This window comes from Diceros bicornis, chromosome 11 (genome assembly GCF_020826845.1).
Source record: "Diceros bicornis minor isolate mBicDic1 chromosome 11, mDicBic1.mat.cur, whole genome shotgun sequence".
NCBI classification, from domain to species: domain Eukaryota; kingdom Metazoa; phylum Chordata; class Mammalia; order Perissodactyla; family Rhinocerotidae; genus Diceros; species Diceros bicornis.
Genome location: NC_080750.1, coordinates 65,058,177 through 65,071,974, shown reverse-complemented (window position 1 = coordinate 65,071,974; position 13,798 = coordinate 65,058,177). Strand labels below are relative to the sequence as shown.

Sequence of the window (13,798 nt, the reverse complement as noted above, 5' to 3'; positions counted from 1 at the left end):
TTGGCCTTCTTCTGTCAAGTTTAACTTTCAAGTATACCTGCCGTAATCATATGTAAGCAGCTGTAAACAATCCATAAACAAATGAGTATGGCTGTATTCCAACAAACATTATTTACAAAAAGGGGTGAGGGGCCAAATTTGGATTTTATTTTAATGTGCCATAGTTTGCTGACCTCTGAAGCAGACTATCAAGTTTTTTCAAACCACAACTTTTCTTATCTCTGCTAATTCAATACAGAATCCAATTATCCGGCTAAAAGAAAATCTAATTTATTTTCTTTTTTACATACAATACTGGTTGCCAGCTAGAAATTAAAATTAATTACTTAGGTATGTTGCTCATTACTTTCAAGACCTTGTTTTCCCTTTAAATTTATGGACCTTGTAAGAATAATTTACTGGAAATTACATCAATAGTATTGTAAGGGCTTTGATCTAAGCAGGACAAATTGGAAGAGCTGGCAGCCAAGTAATCTTTCTATCTTTTATGCAGGAATATATCAGGAAGGATAGAAGCTGCCAATAAAAAATTTTGATTCAATGAAGCAGATTAAGATGACACTGATAGGTTTTTGATTTCGGTAAGTGGGAAAGGCCCAGAATTCTGCTAGCTCTAGGAAAAAATTGCAGCTTGTCCCCTCTAGACCTTGAAATGAAACTTGATTATAAAAGAAGGTATGAAAAAAACAATGCAGAGTGGCAGCTCAGAAGCATCCTATTGTTCTAGACTTACAACAGTCATTCTTTCTCCCATATTAAATGGGATATGGACTGCCCCAAGTTATCTATCAATACATCAGCTAACTATCTAATCTCCCCTGCCCTCCTTTACAATCATGGAAAGAACCAGGATTTATGAACAATAAATTCTTTACAAATACCTAAAATGGAATAAATAATACATTTATAACAATGTTTATGTACTTAGCTTCTTGCCAATATGACTGTTGAGGAATGACTAACTTGAAACCTTCCAGTAGCTTCCTTCTACAAATTAAAATAAAATCCAAATTCCTATCATGGCCTACAAAGTCCTGCACGGCCTGGCCTCTGCTAACCTCTCGGACATCTCTGCAGACTACACTTAGTATGCTGCAATCACAATGGTCTTCTCTGCTCTGCAGACATGCCCAGCTTGTTCTTGCTTTAGAGGGCCTTCATCTGCCATCTCTGCGTAGTGCTTTGCCCTCACAGCTTTACATGGCTCATCTCTTCAGGTCTCAGTTCCAATGAGATCTCCCCCAGATGCTTTCTCTGACCGTTCAATTTAAACTAGTCTCCATACTCTACAGATAACCCTGCTTTGTTGTTTTCAGTACTTGTATCAATCTGAAATTACTTTGCTCACTTATTTTCTGCACACTGTCCTCTCCATACATCAACTGAACGTAGATCCATAAGCAGGGACTTTGCCTGTGGGTCACCATTGAATCTCCTACACCTAGATGAGTGCTTGGCACACAGTAAGCTGTTAGTAACTATTAAGTAATTAATATTTGCTGAGTGAACGAGTGACCATCTCTGTTTCACGTCAGGCTATGGTTATTGGAAGTGTTGGGAAATCTCAGAATCCTAGAGATGACCCTAAAGGCAGCAGGATCTTACAGAGGAACTTGGAATCCTAAATGTTGGGACACGCATAATCTAACTTTGATAAAGAGTATCTGTAGAATATAAAGTTTCAGTTAAGCAAGATGAATAAACTCTAGAGATCTGCTGTGTAACATTGTACCTATAGTCAACAATAATGTACTATACAGTTAAAAATTTATTAAGAGGGTAGATCTCATGCTAAAGTGTACTTTCCACAATAAAATAAAATTAAAAAAAAAAGAATATCTGTAGAAACCAAAATTAGGAAGATTTAAAAACAGCTGATTTCAAAACTCTGGGTACACTATGAATTTGGGTTAAATAATTAAAAAGCTGAGTTGTTAAAAGAGAATTTAGAATTACCTGGGGGTGTGTGGTAAGCAAGGAAGATCCAGAGACGTAAGATACTTTCTCATAATGGGACTGGATAATCCAGTTGGAGCTTCCAAGGGCATAGCCAGAGCTGAGAGGAGTCACCTGGACTGCACCAAAAAGCTCCTAGAAGAGAACCACACTAAGAATGTGTGATGAGCTTTCAACGATGCAGTCATACCAGACAAGTTTGTAGGAAAAAACAACAGAAATATTCTTCTCCACTTAGAAACAGAGACTATTTTAAAGTAAACCAGAAAGTTTAAAGTAAAACAGAAAGACAATGGAAATCACATGGTAGACACAGAAAGTAATCCTATAGTCTTTACTTGTCACCGCTGTGAGAGTTTCAGCCCATCCACATGTCACCAGGCACCCGGGGTCCCACATTAAAAGGCAGAGATGATATATTACCAAATAGAACAAACAGAAAAATACAAGGGTTTTCTATTTTCCTTTTCAGGTTAGGTGTTAATCTCTCGGTCATTCTCTACTGAGTGGCTCTGGGCACAAGTTAACAGAAATGGGCACCCTTATCATTATCAGGTAAGAGCTCAAAAGTTATACTTGCCAAATTTCTTCTTGATCTCTTTTATGCTCTCTGTTTCTTATTTCACTTGTCCAAAATCTGTAAAGCAGTGTCCACTGTTCTAATGTGAATAGGATGAGATGCCTTTTTCCTCACTTGTTAAATGCTGGCCAATCAAATGCTAGCTAGTGATGGGGAACGTGAGGGTTAGGAAAGAGCACTAATAAGAACCTGGGAGGGATAGAGGGAAAGGACAGATGCTCTGTCTTTTCACCTTGTACAAGATTCTTAGTGACTGAATGGCTTAAAAAAGAGAACTATAAGGTCCTTCAAGGAACTAGGATATGAATCAAAAACATTCAGAAATCACTTAAAACCAAAGTAATACTCACAATTTTCTGAGAATATCCCACCAGCTGAATTTTACTAAGGGCAGAGTTCACCTCTTGCATTGTATAGCATCTTCTCCAGGTTGACACTTCCACTGCATCCTTGAGAGGAGAAGGCAGCAGCCTGTAAATGCACCACAATGCCAATTCTTTATGTTATAGAGGATTCCTTATAAGCTATTTTTCCATTTTATCAAGGTTGTCCAACTTACGGGCTTATAATTGTTCATAGAATTCTTTTATAATCATTTTTATTCCATAAGGTTGGTAGTACTGTCCCCTCTTTTATTTCTGACTCGAGTAATTTGAGTATTCTCTCTTTTTTTCTTGGTCAATCTAGTTAAAGGTTTGTCAGTTTTGTTGATCTTTTCAAAGAACCAACTTTTGGTTTCACTGATTTTTTTTTTTTTACTCTCTATTCTGTTTATCAAGCTATCTGCTTTTTTTTAATCCAGTCTGATAATCTCTGCTATTTGATTGAACTGTTTAATCCATTAACATTTAATATTATTGATATAGCTGCATTATGACTACCAATTTAATTGTTATTTTCTATATGTCTCATGTCTTTTTTGTTTCTCTGTTCCTCCTTTACTAGTTTTTTTTGGTACTAAGTGCATATTTTTTGATGTAGCCTTTCAATTTTCTTTCATGATTTTTCACTATTTTTTTTTAGTTATTTCTTTAGTGGTTGTTCTAGGGCTTACCATATACACCTTAGTATGGAGCATTTCTATATGACATTTCACATTCTGTTCCCTGTTCACAAATGATAAATGAAACAAACTTTTCAGCTACACAAAAGACTGGGTTAAACATGGATGAGGCTTGGATTGAAGGGGAAAATAAAACATGATTTGTGACCTTTCAGACCAGCATCAGTAGTATCCCTTAAAACCAACCAAACAACAAAAATTTGTCATTAGAAAAACATTTTATCATTTGCTCTAATAGAATCAAGAAGAGACCTGAAGAGTGACTTCCCTGAGATTCTCTGTACAATACAGGTCAAGGAACTCACAGTAAATTAAAAGTGTGCATTAGCTCTGCTCTCTCTCCTGAAATACCACTGAACAATAGTAAAGGGCTTCATACACATACACCCTCAAGATAGAGAGAATGAGAGAAGAGACAATAGCAACAGTATTTTAGAAAGTGGAAAGTAGAAAGACAAATGATAACTGACTTAGCAGACCCAGGAAAGTTCAAGGAACTTAATTTATACCGCAGAATCCACAAAAAGCTCAGCAATTGGAAACAACAGGTGTGTCTGGAAGTCAGGATGAAGGTGGGCTTAAATACAAGAGGATTTGTTAAAAAAACTGATTAAGAAATAGAACCTTCCAGTTCTCCTCACCTCGTCCCTAAAGCCCAGCAATTACACTTCCCCTCCCAGGCATGTCACCAGAGGTTATTCTCCAGAGAGAGTAAAAACAAGTCTGGACTAGACCACCAACAACTGGAGGCAGGTTTGTTAAGTAAAAGTTTATACACTGACATTAACAATTTTATTCTCCTCATATGGCTTCCAGAACACTATCAGTTAGGCTTATATCCTCCAGAGTAGGAGACTGAAAGAACCTTCTCTGAAAAATTTGGTCAGTGCCAAAGAAAAAAATCAACTGAAAGATATCAAACACGGGGCTTCACGATGAAATGGCCCAAACAGATAAGGTTATGGTAAAGTCTAGACTTCAACAAGACTTACTCATGGTGCACCGACTTTCTAATCAGTCTTTTAATGTCCAACTCTTAAACATGAGCCAATAACAAAGGATTACCACACATTTGATAAAAGTCTCTAAAATGATAAAGGCCAAAACAAATGGAAGGAGGAGGAGAAGTAATAAATTAGGCTTGTAGAATAAAACTTTAAAAAATTACTGTCATTACCATCCTTAGAGAGATAAATAAGATATTATATCTAAGAAATGAGAAGCGACTTGTACTAAAATAGGGGAGCATTAAGAGAATAAAAAAGCTCTTGGAGGGGCCGGCCCCGTGGCTTAGCAGTTAAGCGCGCGCGCTCCGCTGCTGGCGGCCCGTGTTCGGATCCCAGGCGTGCACTGACGCACCACTTCTCCGGCCATGCTGAGGCCGCGTCCCACATACAGCAACTAGAAGGATGTGCAGCTATGACATACAGCTACCTACTGGGGCTTTGGGGGAAATAAATAAATAAATAAATAAAAATTATAAAAAAAAAAAGCTCTTGGAAATAAAAATATGATAGCATATAGACAATGAAAGCATGTCAAAAACATATCAAAGTTTCAAAATAAGCTAAAAACATTAAAAAATTATACAAGACATGAAAGAACCACATAAAAGAAATATCAGAAAAGCTTAAAAATGAGGTGAAAACTCAATAAAGAATTAGAAATAAAAAAATTTTCAGAAATGAAGACTAAACTAATAGAAACACAAGTGTGGATAAACATAATAGGTAATGCTGTAAGAAAAACATAGGAAGAAAAAATTAAACACTGAAAAGAAATGAAGAGAGAAAAAGAATTTGAAAGTGGCATATAATGAAAACGGGCAAGGAAGATGCAACATATAGATAACATGAGTCCCTAACAGATATCCAAGCAAAGAAACAGAACAAATAATAAAAACCATAATTGTTAAAATAAAAAAAGGTTTGAAACTATATACTGAAAGAACATACTGCATACCTGAGAATACTGACCCAGAAGAACTAACACCAGATATATTCTGGGAAAATATTTAGACTATAAAGAAAACAGAAAAATAAACTTTTGGGCATCTAGGCAAAAAGAGCAAGTGACTTACAAGGGAAAAAAATATATTATATCAGAGTTTTCAACAGCAATGCTGTTTTACTAGAAGAAAACAGAGTAACATATTTAAGATATTCAAAGGAAGAAAATTCAAGTCAAGGATTATACATCTAGCAAAACTGACTTTCAAAGTCACAGAGCACAGATAAACAATTACTAACCTGCAAAAACTCAGGGAATATTGTTCTCATGATCCCATCCCAGGATATCTTCCGAAGAATGAGTTTCAGAAAACCAAAATGACTACAGAAACATCAACATATTGGCTGGTAGTGAGCATTAAATATATAAGTTACTTGTAGAAGTAAGGCAGAGTAAAGGTTAAAATGGAGACAGGATAGCATGTAATGGCCATATGTTCTGCTAATATAGATATAGTAAAAGTAAAAAAAAAAAAAGGAAGGAAAAACATATGTTCTGTCCTCTAAAAAGGCCTAGAAACAATGACCAATCCAGTAGCAATAAGTATTGCTAAAACCAAAATGGGAGCTTAGAATTCCATTTTCCACTAAAAGAATCCAGAGTTTCTTGGAGGAATGGGTGATTCCCAATTTATGGCAGGGAATGTACAAAAGGTGTCTTAAATATCCTGCTACACTAGATAGCAAGGAAACAATTAAAGACTATAAAGGTCATAGTAAAAGGACACAGTGGACAACATGAAGGGGCTTTCACTGTCCAAAGATGGGACAATCTGAGTTGCAAAAAAGACAATAGGCTTGAAATCCATGATATATGTTTCAGAGTGGGTTGTGATTAGATTGGGGCACAGAAAGGGGCTTTTGAGTTACTGGAAATTTTCTATTTGTTGACCTGGGTGGTGGTTATAAGGATGGTTGCCTTAAAATAATTTATTACTATATATTAGTCTTGTGTGTTTTTGGTGTTTGTGTTTTATATTACAATAAAAAAGTTTAATTAAAAAAATAGAGAGAAGAGTGACGTCAGCGTCATGGCAGAGTGAGCTTTCCCGTGAACTCTTCCCCCGACAAGATACAAGAAAAAGAACAGTCACAGACCAACAATGGAATCCCAGACAGTGAAAAGCTAGATCGGAAAGATCCACACTGCCGCACATGCGAGAGTGGAACGGGCTGGGCCCCGGGAGGAAGTGGGGAGAGGTAAGGAGAACTCCTCTTCCTCCCCATCAGATCAGCGATCCCTGGCCTGGCGGCTCCCAGAGAGGGGGGAGGGGTGGCCCTCGCGGGGAAACCGAAGCTCTTCGGGCTCTCTCAGCCAGTGGGAAACTCCCGCACAGAAGACTCAGAGGAGCCACAGGGCTACCATCAACCTCTGAGCACCCCAGAGAGCGGATAAAGAAGGGTGAACGAGAAGCCCCCCACGTCAGGGACCCAGAGGGCAAAAGAGAGAGCTCCCCCCCTCCCCACAAACCAGACCCTGCAGCTCAACCAACCAGACCAGACCAAGGGACCCACGGCAGACCAGACCAAGGGATCCACGATAGACCAGACCAAGAGATCCCCAGCAGACCAGATCAAAAGACCCGACCCGCGGATCACAGCGGGGGGGGGGGGGGGGACGGGGACAGGGACAGGAAGGGGGCCGGCAGATCGGGGCACAAAAACTGGGGCAGAGCGCAGGGGGCTTAGACTACACAGCCCTTTACCCCACACAGTGGCGGGGGGTGAAAACTGCAAGCAGAGATTTCCAGGATGAGGAAAAACAAAACCAACACAGGAACCACAATGCAAAGATATATGAAATCACCAGACCAGAAACAAAATGACAAGCACCCAGAAATCAACCCTGAAGACACAGAAATCCATAATCTAAATGACAGAGATTTCAAAATAGCTATCATAAAAACACTCAACGAAATACGAGACAACACAGACAAACAATTCAATGAGATTAGGAGTTTCTTCACAAAAGAGATTGAAATCATAAAGAAAAACCAATCAGTGCTGATGGAGATGAAGAACACAATGGAGGAGATAAAGGAGAATCTGGAATCTTTAAAGAACAGAGCTAACAATATGGAGGAAAAAATTAGCATTTTAGAGGACAGAAATACAGATATGCTCCAGATGGAAGAGGAGAGAGAACTAAGACAAAAAAAATGAAGAAAGTCTCCGAGAAATATCCGACTCTATTAGGAAATGTAACATAAGAATTATAGGTATTCCTGAGGGAGAAGAGAGGGGAAGAGGAACAGAGAGCCTATTCAAGGAAATAATAGCTGAGAATTTCCCAAATATGGGGAAGGAGCAGGAAATACCAGTAAGCAAAGCCAACAGGTCACCTAAATATATTAACAGAAAAAGGCCCTCTCCACGACACCTAGTGGTAAGGCTAGCCAGGGTCAATGACAAAGAAACAATATTAAGGGCAGCTAGACAAAAACAAAAAATAACGTACAAAGGAAGTTCCATCAAGCTCTCAGTGGATTTCTCAACAGAAACTTTACAGGCTAGGAGAGACTGGAATGATATATTCAAAATACTGAAAGACAAAAACTTTCAGCCAAGAATACTCTATCCAGCAAAAATATCCTTCAAATATGATGGAGAAATAGTAACTCTCCCAGATAAACAAAAGCTAAGGGAGATTCATGGCCACGAGACCCCCACTACAAGAAATACTCAAGAAGGCCCTCAGACCTGAAAAAAAGACGAGAAAGGGAATACAAAGCTTGGAGCAAGGAGAAAAATAGGTAGATAAACTCAGAAAAATAGTAGATCTTTACTGGAATAGGTTAGCAAACACTTAAATACTAAATTCAAAGATCAAAGGAAGAAACTTATCAAAAATAAATTTAACCTCATCACTGTAAACACACAGCCACAACACAAGATAGAATAAGGTATAACAAGAACGACTGAGAAGGGGAAGAGGAAAGTGATTGAATTGACTTAGTATAAGGAAATAGGAGGCCATCAGATAATGACCATCTCATGCACAAGATTTTTTACCCAAACCTCAAGGTAACCACTAAACAAATAATCAAAACAAAACCACATATGATAAACAAAGAGAAAACTAGAAGAGTCATAAGACAGAACAACCAAACTGAATTGGCAGTCTGAAACAAATGGGACAAGAAACAAAGGAAATGCAAAAGAATCAGAAAATAAGTGACAAAACAGCAACATTAAGCCCTCATATATCAAGAATTACCCTAAATGTAAATGGATTGAACTCTAAAACCAAAAGACACAGAGTGGCAGGATGGATTAAAAAGCAAGACCCAACAATATGCTGCCTTCAGGAAACACATCTTAGCACTAAAGACAAGCACAGGCTCAGAGTGAAGGGATGGAAGACAATACTCCAAGCCAATGGCAAACAAAAGAAAGCAGGTGTTGCCATACTCATATCAGACAAAGTAGACTTCAAGATAAACCGGGTTAAGACAGACAAAGAAGGGAAATATATAATGATAAAAGGGACACTCCACCAAGAAGACATATCACTTTTAAATATATATGCACCCAACATAGGAGCACCAATGTACAGAAAGCAACTATTAACAAACCTAAAAGGAGACATCAACAACAACACAATAATAGTAGGAGATCTTAACACCCCACTTACATCAATGGATAGATCATCCAGACAAAAAGTCAATAAAGAAATAGTAGACTTAAATGAAAAACTGGACGAGATGGACCTAGTAGACTATATATACAGAGCCCTCCATCCAAAAACAGCTGACTACACATTCTTCTCAAGCACCCATGGAACATCCTCTAGGATAGACCATATGTTGGGAAACAAAGCAAGCCTCAATAAATTTAAGAAGATTGAAATCATAACAAGCATCTTTTCAGACCATAAGGCTACGAAACGGGAAATGAACCATAAAAAAAAACTGGGAAAGTGACAAAAATGTGGAGATTAAACAACATGCTACTGAACAACCAATGGATCATTGATGAAATTAAAGGAGAAATCAAAAACTATCTGGAAACAAACGAAAATGAAAATATGCCATATCAAACCATATGGGATGCAGCAAAAGCGGTCCTGAGAGGGAAACTCATAGTGATACAAGCCCACCTTAACAAACAAGAAAAAGCCCAAATAGGCAAACTTAAATTACACCTAACAGAACTAGAAAAAGAAGAACAAAAAATGCCCAAAGACAGCAGAAGGAGAAAAATAATAAAAATCAGAGCAGAAATTAATGAAATTGAGACCAAAAGAACAGTAGAAAGGATTAATGAAACAAAGAGTTGGTTCTTCGAGAAGATAAACAAAATCGACAAACCCTTAGCTAGGCCTACTAGGAACAAAAGAGAAAAGGCTCAAGTAAATAAAATTAGAAATGAAAGTGGAGAAATTACAACGGACACCACGGAAATACAGAAGATTATAAGAGAATACTACGAGAAATTATATGCCAACAAATTGGACAATCTAGAAGAAATGGATAAATTCTTAGACTTATACAACCTCCCAAAACTGAACCAAGAAGAAATAGAGAATCTGAATAGACCAATCACAAGTAAAGAGATTGAAATAGTAATCAAAAACCTCCCAAAAAATAAAAGTCCAGGACCAGATGGCTTCTCCGGTGAATTTTACCAAACATTCAAAGAAGATTTAATACCCGTCCTTCTCAAACTATTCCAAAAAATAGAGGAAGATGGAACACTTCCTAAATCATTCTACGAGGCCAACATCACCCTGATACCAAAGCCAGACAAAGACAATACAAAGAAAGAAAATTACAGGCCAATATCGCTGATGAATATTGATGCAAAAATCCTCAACAAAATATTGGCAAACCGAACACAACAATACATTAAAAAGATCATACACCATGATCAAGTGGGATTTATACCAGGGATGCAGGGAGGTTCAACATCCGCAAATCAATCAACGTGATACATCACATCAACAAAACAAAGAATAAGAACCACATGATCATCTCAATAGATGCAGAGAAGGCATTTGACAAGATACAACATCCATTTATGATAAAAACTCTCAACAAAATGGGAATAGAAGGAAAGTATCTCAACATAATAAAGCTATTTATGACAACCCCACAGCCAACATCATACTCAACGGGGAAAGACTGAAAGACATTCCTCTGAGAACAGGAATGAGGCAGGGCTGCCCACTCTCACCACTCCTGTTCAACATAGTACTGGAGGTTTTGGCCAGAGCAATTAGGCAAGAAAAAGGAATAAAAGGAATCCAAATAGGTAATGAAGACCTGAAACTCTCACTATTTGCAGATGACATGATTGTATATATAGAAAACCCTAAAGAATCTGTTGGAAAACTATTAGAAACAATCAACAACGACAGCAAAGTTGCAGGGTACAAAATCAATCTACAAAAACCAGTTGCATTTCTGTATGCTAATAATGAACTAACAGAAAGAGAGCTCAAAAAGACAACACCATTTACAATTACATCAAAAAGAATAAAATACCTAGGAATAAATCTTACCAAGGAGGTGAAGGACTATACAATGAGAACTACAAGACATTATCGAAAGAAATCCATGATGACATAAAGAAATGGAAAGATATCCCATGCACGTGGATTGGAAGAATAAACACAGTTAAAATGTCTATATTACCTAAAGCAATCTACAGATTCAATGCAATCCCAATCAGAATCCCAATGACATTCTTCACAGAAATAGAAAATAGAATACTAAAATTTATATGGGGCAACAAAAGACCCCGAATAGCTAAAGCAATCCTAAGAAAAAAGAACAAAGCAGGAGGCATCACAATCCCTGACTTCAAAACATACTACAAAGCAATAGTAATCAAAACAGCATGGTACTGGTACAAAAACAGACACACAGATCAATGGAACAGAATGGAAAGCCCAGAAATAAAACCACACATATACGGACGGCTAATTTTCGACAAAGGAGCCAAGAACATACAATGGAGAAAGGAAAGTCTCTTCAATAAATGGTGTTGGGAAAACTGGACAGCCACATGCAAAAGAATGAGAGTGGACCATCTGCCATCGCCATTCACAAAAATTAACTCAAAATGGATCAAAGACCTGAAGGTGAGACCTGAAACTATAAAACTCATAGAAGAAAATATAGTCAACACACTATTTGACATTGGTTTTAAAGGAATCTTTTCAGGGCTGGCCCCGTGGCTTGGCGGTTAAGTGCGTGCACTCCGCTGCTGGCGGCCCGGGTTCGGGTCCCGGGCGGGCACCAACGCACCGCTTCTCCGGCCAGGATGAGGCTGCGTCCCACATACAGCAACTAGAAGGCTGTGCAGCTATGACATACAACTATCTACTGGGGCTTTGGGGGAAAAAAAATAAAATAAATAAAAATTAAAAAAATAGAAACCAGCTTTAAAAAAATAAATAAATAAAAAAATAAAGGAATCTTTTCTGATGACATGCCTACCCAGACTAGGGAAACTAAAGAAAAAATAAACAAGTGGGACTTTATCAGATTAAAGAGCTTTTATAAGACAAATGAAACCAGAATCAAGATGAACAGACAACCAACCAGCTGGGAGAGAATATTTGCAAAACATACATCTGACAAGGGGTTGATCTCCATAATATATAAAGAACTCACACAATTGAACAACAAAAAAACAAACAACCCAATCAAAAAATGGGCAGAGCAAATGAACAGACACTTCTCCAAGGAAGATATACAGATGGCCAATAGGCACATGAAAAGATGCTCAACATCACTAATCATCAGGGAAATGCAAATCAAAACAACACTAAGATACCACCTCACGCCCGTTAGAATGGCTATAATCACCAAGACAAAAAACAACAAGTGTTGGAGAGGATGTGGAGAAACAGGAACCCTCATACACAGCTGGTGGGAATGCAAACTGGTGCAGCCTCTATGGAAAACGGTATGGAGATTCCTCAAAGAATTAAAAATAGAGATGCCCTATGATCCAGCCATCCCACTACTGGGAATCTATCCAACACACCTGAAATCAACAATCCAAAGAGGCTTATGCACCCCTATGTTCATTGCAGCATTATTCACCATAGCCAAGAAGTGGAAGCAACCTAACTGTCCCTCGTCTGATGATTGGATTAAGAAAATGTGGTATATATATATACAATGGAATACTACTCAGCCATAAAAAAAGACAAAATCGTCCCATTTGCAACAACATGGATGGGCGTGGAGCGTATTATGTTAAGTGAAGTAAGCCAGAAAGAGAAAGACAAACACTGTATGACCTCACTCATATGTGGAATATAAACCAACACATGGACAGAGAAAACTGTACTGTGGTTACCAGGGGCAGTGGGGTTGGGGGGTGGGCACAAGGGGTGAAGGGAGTCATATATATGGTGATGGACAAACAAAAATGCACAACCCAAAATTTCACAATGTTAAAAACCATTAAAACATCAATAAAAAAATAGAAAAATTTATGTCAAAATAAGAAATATAGCAGAAATGAAAAACTTGTAGACAGGTTGGGAGATAAAGTTAAGAGAATTTCCCAGACAAAAGAACAAATAAAAACAAAGAGAGGGAAAAGAGGAGAGAAAAAAATTTATACCAGAATAAAGGAAAAAAAAAATTTTTTTTTTTTTTTTTTACCGGAATTGAAGTCCCTGATTTTCTAGATGGGGGTAGGGGGAGGGTGGTGGTGGTCAGCAAACATTTTCTATGAAGGGACACAGATATTTTAAGCTTTGCAGACCATATACAATCTGTCACATTATCCAACTGAACCGTGTAATGCCACAGACAATATGTAAATGAATGAGTGTGGCTGTATGCCAATAAAACTATTTATAAAAAACAGTGGCGGGCCAGATTTGGCCCACAAAACAGGGGCTTGGCCATAGTTGCCACCTCTGTTCTAGACTGAAAGGGCCCACTAAGTACTCAGCACATGAATGAAAACTGTCCTGTGGTAAGACACATCACGAACTTAAGGAACAAAGAGAAGGTTCTAAAACTTTCCATAGAGGAATAAACAGGATACATACCAAAGATCTAGACTCAGAATAGCATTCGACTTTTCAACAGCATTTCTGGAAGCTAGAAGAAAATAGAGCAATGCTTTCAAAATTCTAAGAGAAAATTATATCTAATCTGTATTTCTATCAGTGTGGGGTTAGAAAAAAAGCATTTTAGACGTGCAAGGTCTCAGGAAATT

At 37.8% G+C, this 13,798-nt stretch overlaps 1 protein-coding gene across 1 annotated transcript in view; it reads right to left on the bottom strand.

Annotated features, from left to right (window-relative positions):
* The window catches only part of INTS9 (integrator complex subunit 9), a 122,347-nt gene that overhangs the window by 38,846 nt on the left and 69,703 nt on the right, over positions 1–13,798 (bottom strand). The window contains exons 7-8 of the mRNA XM_058550428.1: positions 2,887–3,007; positions 1,957–2,091 (exon numbers count right to left, since the gene is read on the bottom strand). Of these exons, the coding sequence (XP_058406411.1) occupies positions 1,957–2,091; positions 2,887–3,007 (256 nt within the window). The remainder of the gene's footprint in view (positions 1–1,956; positions 2,092–2,886; positions 3,008–13,798) is intronic.